The 22,134-nt window shown below is 49.8% G+C and overlaps 1 protein-coding gene across 6 annotated transcripts in view; it reads right to left on the bottom strand.

Annotated features, from left to right (window-relative positions):
- Positions 1-22,134, bottom strand: part of ATP10A (ATPase phospholipid transporting 10A (putative)) — a 182,847-nt gene that overhangs the window by 80,446 nt on the left and 80,267 nt on the right. For 4 of the 6 annotated variants that reach the window (XR_012414681.1, XM_065547640.2, XM_065547642.2 and 1 more), the window contains exons 2-3: positions 19,706-19,798; positions 17,800-18,004 (exon numbers count right to left, since the gene is read on the bottom strand). Coding sequence is in view for 4 of the 6 variants with exons in the window: in XM_065547640.2 (XP_065403712.1) it covers positions 17,800-18,004; positions 19,706-19,798 (298 nt within the window). In the remaining 2 variants the exon portion in view is untranslated. The remainder of the gene's footprint in view (positions 1-17,799; positions 18,005-19,705; positions 19,799-22,134) is intronic. The other 2 variants (XM_005559016.5, XM_073995296.1) reach the window with 1 other exon arrangement.

Here is a 22,134-nt window from a genome sequence, read left to right as displayed (position 1 = left end):
GGGAAAAGAGCATCCCTAAAATGATATCTATAGGAGAACACTGTTTATTTTATTCAGAGCTTTTCAAAAGTACACTGTTTGTAAAAGATAACCTCTGTGTCTTCTTTTAAGTGCCTTAATTAGTGAAGAATGAAAATATCAACTACGTCAGGAGAGCAAGATCACAGAAGCTGATCATCCCACTTGCATCCCAAACCAAGGACAATTAGAGAAGAATATGCCTAATTATGTCCAGGTGACACCCATGCAACACGGGGCTTCTCAGTCTCCAATGGGTACATCAATCCTCCAGGATCTTGTCAAAATGCAGATCCTTGTCTAAATGGGTCTGGGCGGGGCCTGGGACTCTGCATTTCTTAGAGGCAACGGGTGAGGCTGATGCTGTTACTCCACTGACCGGACAAAGACTTACGAAAACGAGGACTCCTGGGCAAAGAGCTTTCCAGCCTAAGATGCACGGTGCAGCGTGGGCTTCCAGGACTCAGGGTGTTCCCTGCTGCAGGTGGCAGGTTTGAGTCCCCCAAAATGTATATGTTAAAACTTAGCCCTTAAAATGTATGTGTTTGAGTCCCCCATGGATATGTTAACCTAGTTCTTAATTTGATAGTATTTGAAGGTGGGTCTTTGGGAGGTGATTAGGGCATGAGGGTGGAACCTCATTGAGTGGGATTAGTGCCCTTCTAAGAAGAGACACTCACTCGAAGCTCTGCCTCTCTCTCCGCCATGTGAGGACACAGAGAGAAGGGGGCTGTCTGCAGGTCACGGAAGAGGGCCTTTGTCAGATGCCAGATCTATGGCGCCTCAATCTTGTACTCCCAGCTTCCAGAACTGTCAGAAATAAATGTCTATTATTTATAAATGACCCAGTCTGTGGTCATTTAATTACAGTATTAGGAACAGACTAAGGTATTCCCTTTCCAACAATCTGAGCTATCCTTCACTTCTTCCCATCACCTGAAATGCAAAGGGTTATCACTCAGCCTATGATGCTAGAAACCGCAGAGGCTCCACCTTCGGCTTTAGGAGTGCCATAAGCTAAAAGCTCCAGCCTGCTAATGGCAGAGGGTAATTCTGGCTTCTGTTATTGGGCCCAGGAAATGAGTACCATCGGGGCACTGAGACTGTAGGGAAAGGTAGGGAAATGCACTTCACTCTATTAAACCTCCCGGCTGAAGCGTCTGCCTGCTGAATGCTAGTGAGGAGGCAGGACACACACCAAACAGCATCAGGGCTTGCTTCTAGATGATTTTCTCCTTGAAGCCCAGACTTTCAACAGCCCTGATGTTTGAGGTCAAGGGTCTCTGGGGAGCACCAGCAGCCCTGCGGAGCCCTCTGATGAAGTCAGCACAGCACACGGGGGGTGTTGTGTCTGCCTGGCATGGCCTGGCGGCTTCGTGGAGAGACTATGTTTAACAGCCACTAGCGTAGTAATCCAATATTCTCCACTTCTCTGTAGAATACCTGCCAATAACGACAACATGTGATCAAATAATTCCCTTTCAGCATCAGAACTTCCATTAGAAACACGTCTACCTGCCCCTGCCGCCGGTATCTCAGAAGCCCCCCAGAACGTTCAGCGCCTGCCCCTGCCGCCGGTATCTCAGAAGCCTCCAGAACGTTCGGCGTGTCCAACTTGATCTGGTTTTCTGGCACCAGGAAAGCTCAGGTTAAAGTCAGAGAATCAGCGTTGAACACCCACATTCCAAAATTCTGCCCGTGTAGAGCCTCTGATGGTGTCACATCCCTCACTGAGGCTCTACAGCTGTCCCGCTCTTATGTGCAGGTGGGCAGGTCACTCCTGAAGTCCTGGGCAAGGAAGAGATCACTGAGACGCAGCTTCCTCCTTCCCAGAGCTCAGGCTGGAAGCTCCTGGCCCTGGCCCGCCAATTCTCATCTAACACCCAAACTCTCCAGCCTCACCTTAATTCTTCCAGCTCTGCGGATTAGACAGAGGTATTGTATTCATCAGGTTCTTCTCACAGAAACACAAACCCTTTTCTCTACAACTTCACTCCTGGCGCCGGCCTTGCCTTTCCCCCAGGAGCCCGCCTTTCAATGAGAGCAGCAGCAGGGCAGTGCCGAGGACAGCCACCCTTTTGAGCACTCACCACCCGCCAGGTGCAGTGCAAAGGGCAGGCTAGAAGCACCTCTGACATCATTCCCATTTTGCAGATGTATTAGTTCGTATTCACATTGCTAATAAAGACATACCCGAAACTGGGAACAAAAAGAGGTTTAATTGGACTTACAGTTCCACACAGCTGGGAGGTCTCAGAATCACGGCACAAGGTGAAAGGCACTTCTTACATGGCAACGGCAAGAGAAAAATGAGGAAGAAGCAAAACTGGAAACCCCTAATAAACCCATCAGGTCTAGTGAGACTTATTCACTGTCACGAGAATAGCACAGGAAAGACCGGCCCCCCGATTCAATTACCTCTCCCTGGGTCCCTCCCACAACACATGAGGATTCTGGGAGATACAATTCAAGTTGAGATTTGGGTGGGGACAAACCGTATCAGCAGATATTGAAACTGAGGCCCAGAGAGGTCAAATGATGTTCCTGGATTACAAGCTAGCGAATGCAGGAGGCAGACCCCAAAGCTCACTCTCCATGCCACACTGTAGCCTGCCTGTATAATCAAGTGCCTCACTGTGCTGTAGTCAAGCCCTCAGACCCAACATCCTCGAGCCCCCGAATGCTCCACCAGCGTCTCCCTCCCCAGGCCCAGCCCAGCGGCCCACACCCCTCCTGAAACAGGGCCTCCCTCGAAGCCAGGAGAAGAAGTGAGGAGGGCAGGAAGCTCCACCAGCCTCTACTGTAATTGGATCTTCCTCCTGGCAGTTCTCGGTGACAAGAAAGGGCCATGTGGTACGCACACGCACTGACAACCACGTGCTCAAACACTGCCTCCAGGCCCCAACCCAGCCGCTTCCATTGCAGCACCCTGAGCTCAGTGTCTGTGCCGCCTGCAAGCGCTCCTTGGGCCTCAGCAAAACGTCCTAGAACACAGCCAGGTGCCATGGGACTAGAGCTGCAGCTTGAGAAGGTGCCAGTCCCAAAAAACTCCTGAAAAACACTCTAATTGGGGTTTTGACAATACTATAAACTAGTGGAACCCTTTCTAAAAACAAAAAACAAAACAACTTTAGTGGGCCCCACATAACTGAGTACATGGACATGCACTGGCAGACACAGACACATACACACACTTTGCCCTGCTTGGTTTCTTGGCATCAGCAGTTTCTTTAAAGAGGGCTGCTCTGCTACATAGCACATTACAGTCAGATGTGTGGGCAGCAATCAAATTCCCTTCTGCCTGTTCTGGTCTAGAGAGCCATTCCTTAACTTTACCATGGTGTTCAAAGGCGACACCCACCGCTGCAGGCTTTTCAACCTGAGAGTGCCGAGGTTAGAACTGCAATTTTGGTGCATCATTCTGGCAGGTGCTACAGCAGAACGTAGGGTTTCCTGCAGAGGGGAGATGGGTGGACACGCTGTGGCACCCTGAGAAGGTGAAGGAGGTGCCACGCATGGCTGCTGTCACCGGGAAGCAAAGAGGATGGATGGAGGCTGTGCCACATCCTGGACAGCGAGTCTGCTGGGAGACCTGGATGAACTGGGGCTCAGGAAGAGAGGCATGGGGAGTGCTGTAAGAACAGGATCTGGAGCTCAACGCTGGGTTTGCAGTGCAGCCCCTCCTCTGACTGGCTGCACAGTAGGGTGAGCCCATTGACCCGTCCAGACCTGGACCCCTTTATTTCTAATAGAGGGAAGCAATTGTACTTATCTCAGGGTGGTGATTCTTAGTGCAGAAGAGCTTGGAGCACCCCAGTGCCTGGCCCACCCCACATCAAGGGAGTCAGAATGCAGGCGTGAGCCCAGGCCTTTGGGACTTCGAAAGCTCCTCAGGGGAATCCCACCTTGGCCAGTGAGACACTAAGGGTGTAAAAACTATGTGTGCTAGCTGCCTGTGCTAAGTGCCGGCAGATGTTCTCTGCGGCCGCTGCAGTGAGCAAGCACCCAGCCGCTGTCACCTCTCTGAAGCACTGTGCTGCAGACGGAGGTAGGTGTGCTCGCTGCAGTGTGGGACCCTTGCGGGCCCTCTGTCTGAGATGCACCTAACACGCCAACCTGGATGGGTGCATGGGCAGGCACTGGGCGTCCCTGACCTGGGAGACACTGGGGTGAACATGGGGCCAAGGGGGTCCAAAGGGCGCACCAGGGCTGGCTCCCAAAGTCCCCTCACCCCTGTGAGGCTGGTTCCTGGACTTGCACTGGTAGAATCTACAGGACTTGGCAGCTGGTGCTCTGCACTGGATGAAGGACAGCCAGGTCAGAGGGAACCCCAAGTGCTGGGCCGGCATGACGACGAAACGGCTGGACCATTCACAGGATACAGTCAGCACGTGAGCAGCTGGGATGGAGGGAAGGTCAGTGGCTTGGGCCTCCCGAGCTATGGGCTGGTGAGCGGCAGGGGCTCCTGTGCCACTACTCCCATCACTACGGCTCACAGTCATTACTGGGGACTTTCTGTGAAAGATGTAATCAGAGAAAAAATGGCGTCATCTGTTTAAAGGAAAAGCAGCGTTTCCTAATTCCTTCTACTCGCAAGTGTGGACTGAGAGGCAAAGCTCCTGGCTGGGGACTGGACTCCCATCCTGTCCACCCCAAGTGCTTCAACCCCAGGTCCAGGTCCGGGTCCGGCCTTGTGTTTCCAATTTCTGATTGACTCTCAGTGGAGCTCTCTCTCTCTCTGTATTTTATTTATTTTATTTCTTTATGTTTTGAGACAGGGTATCACTCTGTCATCCAGGTTGGAGTGCAATGGCACAATCTCGGCTTACTGCAGCCTTAACTTCCCAAGCTCAAGTGCTCCTCCCTCCTCACCTGCCCAAGTAGCTGGGCTATTTTTTTTTTTTTTTTTTGGTAGCAATAGGGTCTCAATGTGTTGCTCAAGCTGGTCTCAAACCCCTGGGTTTATGTGGCCCTCCTGCCTTGGCCTCCCAAAGTGCTGGGATTCCAGGTGTGAACCACCATGCCTGGTAGAGCCCTCTTTTCACTACTGGTGTAAAACAAGTCTGGATTACTTTTGTAATGTTAAACAAGCAGGGAACAGGGAGAACACTACGTATTGCTTCCAGTGGAAAATTATGTCTTCCTTGAAGGAAATGGTAAGAACTTTTAAAGGAGATTTTAGTTAAGGGTTGAAAGGTTTCCCCTCACTATTTCTAAAGGAAATGTTTAGTAGAGTTTCTGTCCTGACATTGCTTATTAACGCCTTGACTCTCACATGCACGTGCATGCACACATACTCCGATACTGAAACACACTCCTATCAGATTTTTGAAGTCTGCCCCATAGTAAAATCCTCATTCCTTTTGATCCACTGTCGTCCACAGAGCTTTTACTTTTACATGCATGTAGGCTGGGTGCGGTGGCTCACGCCTGTAATCCCAGCACTTTGGGAGGCTGAGGCGGATGGATCACAAGGTCAGGAGTTCAAGACCACCCTGGCCAACATAGTGAAACCTCGTCTCTACTAAAAATACAAAAACATTAGCTGGGGGTGGTGGCAGGTGCCTGTAATCCCAGCTACTCAGGAGGCTGAGGCAGAGAATTGCTTGAACCCAGGAGGCAGAGGTTGCAGTGAGCCGAGATGGCGCCACTGCACTCCAGCACTCCAGCCTGGGTGACAAAGCGAGACTCTGTCTCAAAAAAAAAAAAAAAAAAAAAAAGGACATGCATATACTAACCGTAACCATCAGCTTCCTTGAAGGCTGCAGCCAGCCAGCCGGGGAAGTGGCCATCCTGCCCCGGTGCCTCAGCCTTCAGCTAACTTTCTGGAGCTGCAGTTTCTAGCTGTAGGTTCATCACGAGAAAGCATTTTCCTCTTCCTGATAGTGGAGAGAACTGGGATGCAGTGAAATGGATTGATCTGAGGTGATCAGCATGGTGACGCCACCATCCAGGAATGGCGGTTACTTTCACTCTGAACCTGCACTGAGAGCGGTCGAATTCTACCCTCCCCAGATTCATGTGTTCAAATCCTAACCCTGGATACCTCAGACTGTGCCCTGATTTGAAGACAGTTTTTACAGAGGTAATAAGGGTTAAATGAGGTGACTAAGGTGGGCCCTGATCCAACAGGACTGGTGTCCTTACAGAAGAGATCAGAACACAGACATACACAGAGGGACGACCACCTGCAAGCCCAGGACAGACGCCTCAAGTAAACCAACCCTGTCGGCACCTTGATCTCAGACTTCCAGACTCCAGAACTGTGAGAAAATAAATTTCTGTGGTTTAAGCTGCCCCAATCCATGGCACTTTGTTATGGCAGCCCAAGCCAACTATGAGGTACGCATTTAAAACACGACCCGGGCGAGGCGGAGAGGGGCCCCACCCATGTTTTCAGCCGTCCCTGCCTGTGGATTTCAGCCAGGACACCCCCAGGGCTTGAAGCTGAGACTTCGTTTGGTGTCCGCATTCATGGACTCCTGCAGACTAAAACCTCAAGCGAGCAGAGATGACCCCAAATTGCTGGGTGGGTCCCAAGGACACAGAGCCATCACGGGGTGGTCCCTTCCTCCTCGCCCAGACACAAAGTCTACCTTTCTTTCTGGTTCCTCAGGAGACTTCCATGCTGGGGTGGAAAGGTGAGTCTCCGAGTGCCAGACCCAGCAGGAACGGCTGGTGCTCCTGGCTGCAGTGATTTGGGGTCACGGGGCCATGTGTTCTCCGGGGACTGGAACATCAGCCTGACTGTCACGGCTCAGGGACACGTCTTGACCTGTGCACCAAGCTGCCACCACCGCAGGCCTGTGTCCTTACTGGATGAGAGGCAGATCCCCTAATGTGACCTACAGGAGCCAGGGACTTAAGAATTCCCTTCCCCCAACACGTGCAGGCCAGCGAGTGCAGGTGGGCAGCCAAACACTGCATTTACAGCATACATTTTCAAAACCTTCCAGCCCATCAAATCGACCTACGCGTGCCAGTGCCTGGGATGTCAGAAATGCCGCATGCCGCATGTCTGGAGCACCCACCACCAATACTAACAGCAGGAGTTCAATTCGGAGGTGCAGAAATATTCTCGGCCACCTGTGATTCCTTCCCGACTGGACCACAGCTGCGATCGGCCCAGCCCAGCCCAATCAGCCTGAGCGGTGACAGCAGTGGTGATGCTGCCCTGCGGAGATGGCCCTGAGGGGCTTCACAGCCAGGCCCTGTACCCCAGCTGTCGGCCGCGAACCTGGCCCACCACTCACTTGGGCCCCGGCCGGCCAAGGGACTGACTCCCTCTGAGTCTCAGTGGCTCCTTTGCTAAATGGGAGTAATAACAGCACCTTCTCAGAGCTGCCAAGAGAACTAAATGAACGAGGGCCTGACACACTCGAGTGCCCAGTGTCAGCTGGCACTGTTACCCAGCCAGGAGAAAGGAGTAGTGGGGGTCGTCACTCTCACCAGAGGGTTGCAAAGGAAAATAATAAATCTCAGGACCCCAAACTTAGGCCCAGAGGTGGAGTCAGGCAACACACTGTTCCAGATGAACGGCTGTCACTGGCATTACGCATCATCCAACGCCCCAGGGACAGGAAAGAGGCATTTCTGCAGGGCTGCCCTGCAGGGCAAACCCACCTGACAGCAATACCTCCAGCCTGCCCTGCAGGTGACTGCATGGCAGATGTGCCTGTGTGTATGTGCTGAGCTAGGACATCTGGGCGTGGCCAACCCAGAGATTTGTTCCTCGTCTGTGATAAGCATCTGAGCCCCCACCTGTCCTGTGGAACTTGGGCTGCACAGGGGGTTGAGGCCCTGATTTTCGGGTAAAATGAAGGCTTCCAGGTGGAGGTCTTTCGGGCGAGGGTATTAGGTGAAGATGCTGTAGAAAGTGCATGCTGTGATAAGCGGTAGTGGTTTTCCTGTTCAGCCTGTCACCACCGGACTCTCTCCCCTCTGTGTAAGCCCCTAATCAAACCCCATGTCACACTTCCTGGCTCTGGGTCTCTCCTTCCGCCTCTTGGACCTGTGCCTTCCCCACTGAGGTTAACAGGGGTGCAGCACAACATGCCCAACAAGATCACACATGAGGACACTGTTTGCTGGCCACCCATAAACAAACACGCGCCAGTCATAACATGAAGAGCCCGGCATGGCAGCTCACGCCGGTCATCTCAGCACTTTGAGAGGCTAACACAGGAGGATTGCTTGAGCCCAGGAGTTCAAGACAAACCTGAACAACATAGTGAGACCTTCCTATCTCTATAAAAAATAAAAAGAAAAAACGTTAGGTCTGCGATCTCAGTCTAGCTTCTAAAACTAAAGTCTGTTGGATTCCACATTAGTAATGTCCACTACAAGCTTATCTTCCCAGGTACAGAACAAAGACAAGCTCCTTCCTCCACCCACCCAGAGATGTCCGCGTAACTGATTCTGTGCTGTTTCTCTTCAAACATTCACTTTGTCTGATGGAAAAATGTGCATTTACTGAACGCCAACTGAAGTCTCAAAGGAAAGTGACCATTCCCTGGCTGCGGCTTGCCCCTCTTCCTGCGTGCCTCCTCCTGCTTTAAGGAAATGTATGAATACTACACCTCTTGAAACCCCCCCTATTTTTTTTTTGACACAGAGTCTTACTCTGTCACACAGGCTGGAGTGCAGTGGCATGATCTTGGCTCACTGCAACCACCTCTGCCTCCTGGATTTAAGCTATTCTCCTGCCACAGCCTCCCGAGGAGCTGGAATTATAGGCGCCCACCACCACGCCCGGCTAATTTTTGTATTTTAGTACAGACGGAGTTTCACCATGTTGGCCAGGCTGGTCTCGAATTCCTGATCTTAGGTGATCCACCTGCCTCGGCCTCCCAAAGTGCTGGGATGACAGGCGTGAGCCACCACGCCTGGCCTAAAAATCTCTTCAGAAAGCAGCCACAGGTGTCTGTGGTTCCTATTTTACCAGGACACATCCTAAAGCTGGCTTAACAAACCTCAATTGATTGATACTTCTGCCTCAGTCACTCATTTCAGTCGTCAGGGGTTACTGGCTTTCTGAACACCGACTCAGAACTACCCCAATTCCAGGTTCTGGGCTGGGGCTGAATCTCTGGTCCACAGGTGACTTGCAGAAAAGGTAGGGCTCTCTCCTCCCAAAGTCCCCCACCCACCCACCAGGCCCTGACGGCTCTGATGCTTGCAACAGTCTGATCTCAGCTTCAGAACCTGACTTGGCACCCGAGACCTTTCCGTGCCCACTTTTAGCCTTAAGACAACACTCAAAATCCCCGAGGGTGGTTTCCGTGGCCCGTGCAGGCTCGCTGGGCCGAGGTGGAGCTGTCAGCCTCAGAGTCTGTCCTCGCAGAATTTCCTGCCTGGTGGTCAAGGCTCCTGAATGCTTGATAAAGGCCGGATGAGCAAACCAGCTATTTGAAGTTTTGTCCAAAACAAACCTAGATCCATAGTGCTTTGAAGTTGGCCTTCTTTACCACACCAGTGAAAGGGCTTGTTTCTCGCCAAGGGCTGGTGCCAGTGCGGCAAAGGTCAGTTGTGACAGGTGAGTGGAACGACCCTGAAGCTCTGGCCCAATTCCTAACCTTGAATCCCCCGGCATGCACCCAACCCCCCACTCTCCGCAACGCCAGGGAAGACGGCTCACCACCAGCAATGACACCCACATTTCTTGTCCTTTTACAGTTTTGGGGGGTGGGGAACATAAGACATTCGGACAGACACACTACTGAAAAGGGCTTTGTAAAAACTGACAAACTAAAGAAGTTTGTCTTAGGCCTGATCTCAGCTTGTTGAAAAGTCTCACTGGGGTTTATGAAGTCATTTCCTTGGCACACGGATTATTCATTAGCAACGGTGAAAAAGCCTTGAATTAATTTCAACATTAAACGCAACTGAGATGTCAGGAAGCCCAGTTGCATCCACATCCCAGGAGGTAACAGTGTCTTCTGAAGTCGAATTCTTGCTTTCTTTAAAGGTCGATTCCCTTTTAAGTTCTGGTTTACGTGACTATATGAAACTGCAAATGTGCCCATGAATCTCTGCTGCTGTGGACTCTGCTGTGAAACTCTGAGGAAGCCCTAACACCACAGTGAGAACCAAGATACAGCCTTCCACTGGAGGAGCACACGCAAACCGAAAGCGCGGCATAGGCTGGACGAGCGAAGCCGGCTCCTACCATTTCACAACACGAGGGTAACTCACACGTCTGCGGAGGCCAGGGGGTGCTGACGGGTCTTGCGTTGTGCTCTGTGGACGCAAGGACGTTCCCTCTTGTTGTAAGCCGTGCTCACAAGACAAGCAGAAGGGAAATGACACACAGCACAGGGCCTCCACCAAGGGACGAAGGTTCCAGAGTCCAGTCAGCAGAGGTGGATCGCGTGGGCACCCCTCACCTAATGCATGGGCTCACAGCAGGTCCTCAATAGCGAGACTGGAAACTCCAGATTCCCCCGGGGAGCACTGTCTTCAGAGCAATCCACTTCTACAACACTCTATCTCAGTCCGGGAGGGAACGTTTATCCTCTCCTACATTTAGAGATAATAGAAAGTGATAACCTAATAAAGCAAAACCACTTCATTTTGCTTTCTTCTTTGCACACTCTTGCACTTACTTGCACACTCACTTGGAAGAATGTTTGCACTCACACCTGTCTGCATACACACTCACACAAACACACACACTCACACTCACTCATGAGGAGACACTTACTGTTAACTAAGTCAGTCTCACATTGTCAGCTCTTCCCACTGGTAAGGAAATCCCTGCTCCAGAAACACACATACACACAGAGAAAGTTTCAAACCCTTTGCAATTGCTGATGCAATTAAACTGCATTTAGGAAAATTGGAAATTGTATTAAATTCCCCCCCCTTTTTTAACAGTGAAAATATAGTCAAAGAGAAAAAAGGCGTTTCACATTATATGCTGCCTTGAACAGAATTAAAATATCTTACTGCTTTGGTTGTCTTTTTACTTCTGGAATAAGAAATCATTTCCAGTCACACAAAACTTTTTAAGTTTCCACACAATATAATAAGATCTTTTTGGATAAATATTTCAGACTAGTCAAATTATTATCAACTTCATGGCATTAACGTATTCATTTAGATCAGAGGTCCGGGTGTGGTGGCTCACGCTGGTAATGCCAGCACTTTGGGAGGCCGAGATGGGTGGATCACCTGAGGTCCGGAGTTCGAGACCAGCCTGACCAAGATGGAGAAACCCCATCTCTACAAAAAATACAAAATTAGCTGGGAGTGGTGGTGCATGCCTGTAATCCTAGCCACTTGGAAGGCTGAGGCAGGAGAATTACTTGAACCTGGGAGGCAGAGAGGTTGCAGTGAGCCGAGATCGCACCACTGCACTCTAGTCTGGGCAACAAGAGCAAAACTCAGTCTCAAAAAAAAAAAAAAAAAAAAAAAGATCAGAGTGCTGGTGCTGTACTCTGTACATGGTGATTGAATAGACTATAAATTAAAGGCAAAGAATCCAATGTGAAGTCACCAGAATTAAAAACAAAAATCTTAGGACCAAACTTACATTGCCATGAAATAAACACAGTTAATATGAGAAAACGTTGTATGTCTCAAGTAATCATATCACCTACCTACCAAACTGAATTTCTTTGAATATCCGCACTTGCTGGAATTAAAAATTTAATCTAAATAAAGTTATTGTATTGTCAAAGTCATTTATTTCTGTCTTTCCTGTTACCAGATTTAATGTCCTTCAAGAAAATTATGAGATTGTTAAATTTAAAAACAAAAATGTCTCAGTATAATTTATGAGCTCGTTGACTATCCTTCAACATATAAGAGAAAAACATGTAAGCCTCTTCGTAAAGGCTTAAAATTGATCCATCTAATTAACACACCCAGGTAGGTGTCTTTGTTTTCCACTTCGATGACAGATTATCCTGCCTCCTTCAATCCCATGGCCAATGTAGCTAAATTTCATTAAAGACTAACAACTTGAAAAGCTCAGGGAAAAGAGACTTGGGTACGAAAACTACCTTGCAAATTGTACTTTTTCACTTCTAGTTTTCCTGTGATAAAGACAATTTTGGAAGCATGTGTAGGTAGCAGTTTAAAAAAAAATATTTTGTCTTCTACATATTTGGACTTTTAGAGTCATTTTCTAAGCTTCCGAATTCTGTCAAGTAACTTGGGGCAGGACTGACTCTCCTCCGTAAAGAAAACTGCCGAGTCACAGCCTGAATACACCGGGCCCCCAGAGACTGGTCACAGGGTATTCACAAAGTAGAGGCAAAGCTCTGTCTCCGTCTTGGCATCATGCAGACCTGACTGTGAAGGTACGTGTTTAATAGTAGTGTTTGTCCAGCCTAGGAAGTTTCCACACTCCTTTCATCTTTCTTCCTTATTTGGAACATACACCAGTGTGCACAGACACACGTGCACACATTGCGCAGGCCTGGGAAGAATCAGCAGCAGATCTTCCTGCAAGCCTGACAATGACTGCTCCCCACAGCGCTGCACAGAGCACGTGGGTGTGGCTGGGACTGTGGGCACTAATCCAAACAGGTCCACCCAAGAGACAAACTTGGAAACTATTTTCTCAGTAAATTAACCCACACGGAAGTCACCTCTGGGACGGCGCTTCTCGACTGACGTGTCCTCTGGGTCTGGACTCTCCAGCTGTTCTCAAGCAGGCTGGCCCTGTCCCCGCCTCACCCCGGCTGAAATTCCAACACTCATCTGACATTTCACATCCCTGTTTCTCGTCTACAGTGAGCACCGAAGACTTCAACCATCTATCTAACTTTTCACCCAGATCACGTAAGCGCCATGAGGGGAAGACGCTCCCAGTTTTCATCAATGCCCCTCCTAAAATGGGGTTAGAATAAATGTTCAATACGTATATTAATAAATGCTCAATACATATATTAATAAATGCTCAATACATATCTGATGAATGAACTAAAACTTACAAAAATGAGTCTTTGAAAACACTGAGTTTTATATAAAATTATCAGTCTAGGGATCTCCGAGTTCTGCAGAAATGACAACTGTTACAGACGAACTAGAAACTGCTACCCACAGAACGTCTGAACGTATGCACCTTCGTGGCAGGGCTGCAGGGCTGTACGAATGTGCGGGCGACAGACAGCAGACACCCCACGCAAAGCGGAGGCACCCGCTCTGAATCCACACTGGTGGACGGGGTGGGGGAGGGGAGGCACCTTGAGAGAATCTCCTGACTTCACTTTTTCTGTTTCTCATCTATAAAATGGTGTGATAATCATTATCTCACAAGATTTATACTGAAAACTCTGTGAAACTGTGTTTAGAAATGTTTGCTCTACTACAGTTGTGGGAGATACAGCAGGCCTGGCACGCAGGAGGTTGAACAAATGTGAGTCGTTGCCTGAGAGTGTGATGCTCCACACAGGGGCCTCTCTCAATTCTTGGATAACATCCATTCAACTCCAACCTTTACATCAAATCTTTACGTCTGAAGATCTCTGTTTCTTTTTCCAGAGGTGAAACAGCGGGGTGATTTAAGGTCCTGGAGCCATCAGCCCGGTGTCCAGGCCTTGTCTTCAGATTCTGGGGTCTGGGTGGGCCATGCCTTCAGGCTTTTGTTGTAGCCCCTCAACACTGCACTTTTTCCAATGCTCTTCATTAAATACAACCCTATTCCACCTCTGGGGCACCTTCTGACCGACATCATTCCCTGTAGTGCCTGGCACCTGAGACCTCTCCATCCTGGTCCTCAGAGTGAGTTTCAAGCTCCTCTTTCTAGAACCTCCCTTGACCTCTCAGATGGCCCCAAACCCCTAACAAAAGCCTCCTGGACTCATCTCACTGCTCCGTACTGGGCATCGCTGGTGAATAGGCCTGAGTCCTCCAGGTATTGGTCCTGTGGCTGGTCTTCAGGTGGGGTGTGTGTGCGTGTGCATGCGTGTGTGTGCATGTGTGTGCATGCGTGCGTGTGTGTGTGTATACCCATTCCGCACTGCCCACCCCCTCCACGTTTCTCCAGGGCTTGGCCTGCTCCACTCTTTCCCCACCTCTCAGTCTGGGGTACCCAGGACATGTTCCTGCAGACAACATGGGCCCTCTCGAGCCTAGGCTGCTGCTCATGCACCCTCTCAAAGGTGGGGCTCCGCGGCGCTGCTGTCCAGAGAGCTGCCACCAGTCTTCATCCACTGCAGCGAGGGCCTGGCTCCAGCAGTGTCCAGGGACCAACAGCCCCTGGCATCTAGCAAGTTCCCATGCTTGGCACCTCCCTGGCAATGGCCTCCCCGGCCCCCAAGGGAAGGCTTCCAGCAGGTTCCATCAGTGAAGCCCCTAAGTACCTTTTCTGCCATCCCCCAATTTGAGGCTGTAGCCGCTGCCATGGGTCAGGGGTTGGGAGGGCGCTATGAGTAGGAGAACACGTCTGTCTCAGAGCCAGGGGCAGTGGCTGTCCCTTCATCAGCTATTCCCCATATACATATATATTCGAGACAGAGATAGGGGCTCTGTCCCCCAGGCTGGAGTGCAGTGGCGTGATCACAGCTCACCACAACATCAAACTTCTGGTTCAAACCATCCTTCCCACTCAATCCCTTAAGTAGCTAGGACCAGAGCTGCACACCACAATATCTGGCTATTTTGTTTTTGTTTTTTTTTTTGAGATGGGGTTTCCCTGTGTTGCCCAGGCTGGTCCGGAATTCCTGGCCTCACACAATCCTCCTGTCTCAGCCTCCCAAAGTGCTGGGATTATGGGCGTGAGCCACTGTTCCTGACTCCTATATTCTTCAGAGTCCTCTTTACTTCTTATTTATTTATTTTTTAAAGATGACAGCTTTATTGAGATATAATTCACTTATCATTACTTCTTACAACTCAATCCTCAACTAAGAATTCTTCACATTAGACTTTCCCTGATTGAATCATGTGTGGTTTCTGTCTCCTGATTGGACCCTGCTGGATACACCAAGTTCCTGCATTAATGCCACTTCTAATTTAAGTGATTTGCAAAAGGGCTCCCACTTCCAACTGACCATTCATTAAACCGGTAAAATATTATATTGTATTTCACATAAGTCAGTACACAGATTATTACCAGTTCTTAACCTGTCCGAGACAAGCTAACTCAATATTATAAAAAAACTAATTGAAACACAGAGTACTTAAATGTTCTTGGCATTTGTGGTTTGTCAGTTGCTGGGGTTTAAAAGTCAGAGACTTGTTTCCTTTATTTTCAGTGGGGTGGTTCATAGATTTCAGAATGTAATGCATAAATGGGAATTTGGATACCAAAAAAAATGTCTTTGGACCTTTAGGGAAAGAGGAAAAAAAAAACGCCCAAAAACCAGAAAGTGGGGGAAAAAAGGTAATTGGGACCAGAATGTGCATGCAAGTAAAGTATTCTGGTGCTAATAATACAATTTTTAAAAAACCTTCAGAATTGTTTAGGCTGTTAATTTGGCCATTTTGACCAGATCACGGCTCAAAGCTACTTCCTCGGATTCCCGGGGCCCTGAGAAGGGTGACGTAGATGTGTCCGTCTGCAGCCACCCTCGAGTTTTAAACATCCAACTTGTAAGCAGCTCATTTCTATAAAGCACCACTGAGCTATGAAGTGCTGTGGTTATTGTTTGGGAAAAAAGCGGGCGGGGGAGGATTGTAGATATGACTGGGTTCAGAAGTTGAAGATCAGAAGATAGGAAATGGGCAAGTTCTTTTTTTTTTTTTTGTTTTTAAGATGGAGTCTCACTCTGTCACCCAGGCTGGAGTGCAGTGGTGTGATCTCGGCTCCCTCCGCCTCCCGGGTTCAAGCGATTCTCCTGCCTCAGCCTCCCGAGTAGCTGAGACTACAGGCATGCGCCACCACGCCCAGCTAATTTTTGTATTTTTTTACTAGAGATGGGGTTTCACCATGTTGGCCAGGATGGTCTTGAACTCCTGACCTCAAGTGATCCACTTGCCTCAGCCTCCCAAAGTGCTGGGATTACACGCGTGAGCCACCGCGCCCAGTAGAGGAAGTCATCCTTGAGAGTTAATCAAGGAGCTCTGTCTGTGGCGTTCCCCTACCTGCCACGCCAAGCATGCATGCCCCACCCTCCAGTGCTTCAATTCTGCAGTATTTTCCACCTTGTGTGAGGTTTCACCAGTTAGATACTCATCTGCATTTGTTTAAGTGGCTCTCACCCTCTGTGCACATGGGCTGCCCCTTTCAGAGGTGATGTTTGAGCTGTCAGCCCTCTGCCTGCCCCTAAGTCTAGCTTGGACCTCGGGAACTGAGGGGGGTGCCGTCCCTGGCTGATGTCAGCGTGAGTTCACATCCCTGCAGAGGAGACGGGGCAGGTCTAGGGGAGAAGCTGAGAGTGAGGCCAGCTCACGCCCATGACTTACTGAAGACAGCGGGGGTTGGGGGTGGGGGGTGTGGGGTGGGGGGTGGGGGCGGGGAGCACGAGGGCTGGGGCAAGGGGGTGGCAGTGGATGGGGCCCTCACTTATCACGAAACCCTGGAGCGCAGTCATGGAGAAGCCGGGCGCTGCCGGGCTGTGCCTCGAGGGTCCCTAACTCTTTCACCAACTCTCCTGATCTAAATGAGATCACTCCATTAACAACAAAAAAACACTATTTTAAATTTTTATGTCTGCGTTGCCTTATTCCAAAAAGATTTGAGGCAGTTCACAAAAATACACTTGGCATAAAAGAAGGTAAAAAGAAAAAAGTAGATGAGGAAGTCATGGCGGAAGTCAGCACGGGTGGAACACTCAGGCAGATGCTCGTGCGGCAGTGACACCTGCCGCAGGCGGGCTGGGCGGGCGAGGCGCGGAGTACCTGGTCTGCTGCAAGTGTGTCAGGCGTCTCCCCTTGTGACGGTGGCCGGGGGCATCTAGAGCGAAGGCAGGGATGCTAGAGCCCCCGACGATCCTGCCCAGCTGATTGCTCACCCCCCACTCCCTACAGTGCCCTCGCTGAGGTCCACAGAGGGCAGAGCCCACTGCCCCAGGGAAGCCCGATGGGCTGGTGCTGAGGCCGATGCGGGAGGGCACTGCCTGATAGAGGAGGAAAACCCCAGCGGCGTCCTCCCTGTGAACCAGAGGCCGGCTTCCCCACCCTTCAAGGCCAGAGCAGGGCTGGGAAAAGGGGGCTCGGGAGGAGAAGGCTCGGGCCAGGCCCATTTCCTTCTAGGGACTTCCTGATCTCTGAGGGCTCCTGCCCTGTCAGTTCACCTGGCATTAGCACCTCGCAGCCCGGGACAGACCTGGTGAGTACGGCCCTTTCTCCCCGGGGCAGCCCCACGGAGTCGGTGTGTGAGTGCAGCTGTCAGATCTGTTTCCCTCCAGCCTCTCACCCCTCACCTTGCTGCACGGTGGCCGGGGCACACCAGAGGCAGGATTCAGCTACAAAGACCTGGCGCTGAACCCAAACACCCTTGAGGAGAAAATGTTCCTGAGCATCCTGGTGGGGACAGGCCGTGACTCCTGCTGTGTTGCCATTTAGTGAACAGGTGAAACTGCGAGGTACGTGTTGACCATCAGCTGGTCATAAATGGTCCTTGTAACTTTACAGGAACAAATAACATTCTGAGAAACTTAGACATGCACAAGGGAAATCAGAGTCAGAAAAACTGAGTCCTGCTTCCCAGTCACAGGCAGGTCGTGGGCTCAGGTAGGTCAGGGGTCCTCTCGGACCCTCAGACTCATCTACTAGGGAAAACAACCTGGTCTGACAGGAAAATGCAGGTGCTCTGAGCCCCAGAAGGCTGTCACGGGGACGCTGTGTGGCTGTGATGCCTGCGAGGCCCTGGAAATGTGGGTCACTTACAAGCTCCGAGAAGCCGCGGACCACCTGCCGCCGCTTCAGGTTGGTCTCTCCGTCCAGGTTGGCGGTCTCGATGTGGCACAGCCCGTCGGGGTCACTGGAGGAGAGCAGCAGAATGTCCGCAGGGAAGATTTCGTTGCAGCGAAGACGCACAAAGTCTCCCACGTGGATTTCTTTCCAGAATCGGTTCACGTACTTTTTTTCTTCCCTGGAAAACAGACTTTGATTAATGAAACTCACGAGACATCGGTCATGGCTGGATCTGGGTGATGGGCACGTGGGGCTCATGTGGCAATTCTTTCTACTTTTGCATAGGCTGAAAATTTTCATAATAAACAGGTGTTTTAAAAAGAATATTTGGCCGGGTGTGGTGGCTCACGCCTGTAATTTGAGAGACCGCACTTTGAGAGACCGAGGTGGGCAGATCAGGAGATCAAGAGTTTGAGACCAGCCTGACCAACATTGCAAAACTCCATCTCTACTAAAAATACAAAAATTAGCTGGGTGTGGTGGTGCATGCCTGTAATCCCAGCTACTCAGGAGGCTGAGGCAGGAGAATCACTTGAACCTGGGAGGCGGATGTTGCAGTGAGCTGAAATCATGCCACAGAACTCCAGCCTAGGCGACAGAGTGATATTCCGTCTCGGGGAAAAAAAAAAAAAAAAAAAGAAAAAGAAAGAATATTCATACCACTGAAGCCCACTCAAAGTAAAAGAAGAGTATCCATAAAGGCCACATATTGTATGACTCCATTTACATGAAATACACAGAACAAGCAAATGCATAAAGACAGAAAGCAGATTTGCGGCTGCCAAGGGCTGGGGGACAAGGGAGTACGAGTCACAGCTTAATGGCAAGAGGCTTCTTTCTACGAAGATATGAATATTCTGGAATTAGTGACAGCTGCACACCACTGAATGCACTTGAATTTTTCACTCTTAAATGATTAAAATGACCACTCCTAGTTCTACACTCAGAAGAGCCGAACGCAGTGACTCGACCAGGCATAGCAAGCCAGTGTTCACGGCAGCATCACTCAGAATTGCTAGGAGCCGGGATAATCCATGTATCCATGAACAGGTGAATGACAAACAAAATGGAGTATTATCCTTTATGAGTATTATCTCATAAAGAGAAATGCTATAATACTGAAGACACTACGCCAAGTAAAATGAGCCAGTCACCAAAGGACAACTCTTGTCGGTTCCGCTTAATACCAGGTGCCCGGAGTGGGCAAATTCAGAGACAGAAAGTGGATTAGGGGCCACCAGTGGATGAGAGAGGCACAACGGGGAGTTATCGTTTTATGGACACAGAGTTGCTGTTTGGGGTGATGGAAAAGTTTTGGAAATACATCGTAGTGATGATTGTACCACACTGTAAGTATCACTAATGTCACTGAATTGTACACTTAAAAATAGTTAAAACGGCATTTTATGTGCATTTTACAATTTAAAAAATGCAAAATGGTTAAAATGTTAAATATTATATTTTGCGTGTTTCATCATAATAAAAAAACATAATTAAAACACGTGAAGCCATGGGAAACAGGACTTAAACTGCAGCAGGTTACGAGACACTTGGCAGTTGGAAGGCCCCCTCACCTCTCAGGGACACATTCCAAGCCACCTGCTTAGAACAATGCCCAATACAGTCAGCCTGCAGAACCTATGAGTCACTATCAACAGATATTTAGATTAAAACATAATTTTCAGATTTCTTCTTTAAATTTTTTTCCTGGAATAACAGGCTAACTAATGCCACAAAGGTCATTTGTAAGAGTTCCTTGAAGGCAGTTTTTTGCCATCTTTAAATAAGTGGAGGGACACAAATTTATCTGAAAAAGATATGTTACAACAGGAAATCTCATCAAGAAATCCTCCGGGTTGCTGGGTGCCATGGTTCATACCTGTAATCCCAGCACTTTGGGAAGCCAAGGTAGGAGGATTGCTTGAGGCTGGGAGTTTTAGACCAGCCTAGACAACATAGTGAGACCCCATCTCTGCAAAAGAAAAAAATTAAAAAATTAGCTGGGCATCGTGTCATAAGCCTGTAGTCCCAGCTACTTGAGAGGTTGAGGCAGGAGCCTCACTTAAGCCCAGGAGATCAAGGCTGCAGTGAGCCGTGATGACACCACTGTACTCCAGCCTGGGCGACAGAGTGAGGCCCTGTCTCAAAAACAAACCAACCAACCAACCTACCCTCTGGATGATACTGTAAAAGAGTAAAAAGCACTAAAATGCATTTCATGTTAACCATAACCATCTTACTAATCCTCCCACCCTACACCCCCTATAAAACTCTACTCTCGCCTGAATTCCAAAACAGCCAGGAGTTGGATCTGGAGGTGGACTGTGTTGGCCACATCTGTCAGCTGCCTGAGCATTGGATGAGAAGTGTGGGGAGTCTGCAGAGCTAGGAAGCCACGCACCAATTTTCTCACTTCTATTTTATTCCCCTGTGTGGATTTGAGGGACCCCCTGGCAAAGTTCAAGAGGCTCCCAGGAAGCCATCGGCTGCCCTAGAGGCTGAAGGGAGAAGAATCCCCTTTCATTTTAAATCTCTGTGTTCTTAAATCCTCTAATTCAAGATCCACCAAATCAGTTACGTACAAAGCAGAGCTCCGGGGCGCTACAGTGGGAACAAAGATACTAGACGATGCGGTTCTGTCCTCAAAAACAAACGCAAGGCAAGCTGTCGCCACCAGAGAGCGCCCTTTGGGGGCTGTGGAGTCAAGCCCCCTGAAAGTGGTCCCAAAGTTGTTCTTCCTGGGCTCACGCAAGCGTTCCTCAGAGCTGCTTCTCCCACTGCGGCAAGCTCGGTCACCTGCAGGCCATGTGGTCCCAGCATGGTCTGTCCAGGCAACCATGGGGTCCTCTGGCCATGCAGAGGCTCCTTCCTCAGGCCCCAGCCCGAGGTCTGAGAGGAGGCATGGCAGTGACCCCCAACCACGGGCCACCCAGCTTGCGACGGCCAATCTGACCTCTTTCGAGCACAGACAGGAAGCTTTGATGACTGAGACACTGACATGTCTAGCCATGTGCCTACTTGCTCTTCCAAAGGTCAAGCCTTGACTTCATGTCATTACAAGTTTTTTCGTCCTTCCTTCTCACAAGCACCTGCTGGGCTCCTACAGAGGACACGAAGCCATCTGAAAGGACCTGTCCCTTGGGAAGAACGTTACCCAACGCTCAGTCACAGTTCGCTCACAGCGGAAGGCAGCCTGTGCGGAGCATCGGCGGGGCCGGCTTTGTGGCGATGGGGTCCCCAGGAGGCTGGGTTGTCCTGGGCCTCACCCTGGGCGGAGGAGGAGACACCGCAAGGCACTGTCTCTGTTCAGTTTATGTTAACTACATTCCATGTATAACCCTCATCCAAAATAAAGTCGGTTTCCATCTGCTTTGTAATCATAAAACAATAGCTTGCCTGCCCCATCCAGGAGGCTTTTAAAACAGAAACTTCAGGGGAGGCATCTAGGCTCTGAAGGGGATTCCCCCCAAGGACCCTCCACACATGGAGAGACCGGGGTGCCACGTGGAGACCTCAGGTCACTGTCCTGGTTTGCAGGGCCGGGGGAGAGGGTTCCTCATAGGCTGCAGAAAGGACGCTGGATTCTAAGAAAAAGTCCTGTCCAGGCGCAGTGGCTCATGCCTGTAATCCCAGCACTTTGGGAGGCCAAGGCAGGTGGATCACAAGGTCAGGAGTTCAAGACCAGACTGACCAACATGATGAAACCCCGTCTCACCAAAAATACAAAAATTAGACGCGTGTGGTGGTGCGTGCCTGTAATCCTAGCTATTCAGGAGGCTGAGGCAGGAGAATCGCTTGAACCTGGGAGGTGGAGGCTGCAGTGAGCCAAGATCGCGCCAGTGTACTCCAGCCCTGGGTGACAGAGCGAGACTCCATCTCAAAAAAAAGAAAAAAAAAGGCCCTGCAGTTCACAGGAATCCCTACCAGGGACAGACCCTGGAAGACTCAGATTCAGGAACCCCTTATGTAGGCACAGCGGGACAGGCCCCTCATTACTGCAGCAGACCAAAAAGGCAAGAGATGCCTCGGGGGTCCAAACCCTGCAACCACTCCAGCTGGAGCACCCGGCAAGGAGCCTGGGCCCGCATCGACCCTGCCATGTCATCACTGGCTGCATTTCCCTGATTTTTAATCTTCTTATGATACAGATATATATACAGGTATGTGTTTGTATATATAACTATATCATAGATATATATCTCATGATATAGGCAGATATAGGTATGTGTTTGTATTTACGTATGTGTAGCCCTCCTTTCCATGGGGGTATATCTTTTTTTTTTCCAGCCTTTCCTAATGTTCCCTGAA

This window comes from Macaca fascicularis, chromosome 7 (genome assembly GCF_037993035.2).
Source record: "Macaca fascicularis isolate 582-1 chromosome 7, T2T-MFA8v1.1".
Classification (NCBI taxonomy): Eukaryota; Metazoa; Chordata; class Mammalia; order Primates; family Cercopithecidae; genus Macaca; species Macaca fascicularis.
Note: the sequence above shows the minus strand (reverse complement) of the source record. Positions and strands in the feature narration are given on the sequence as shown.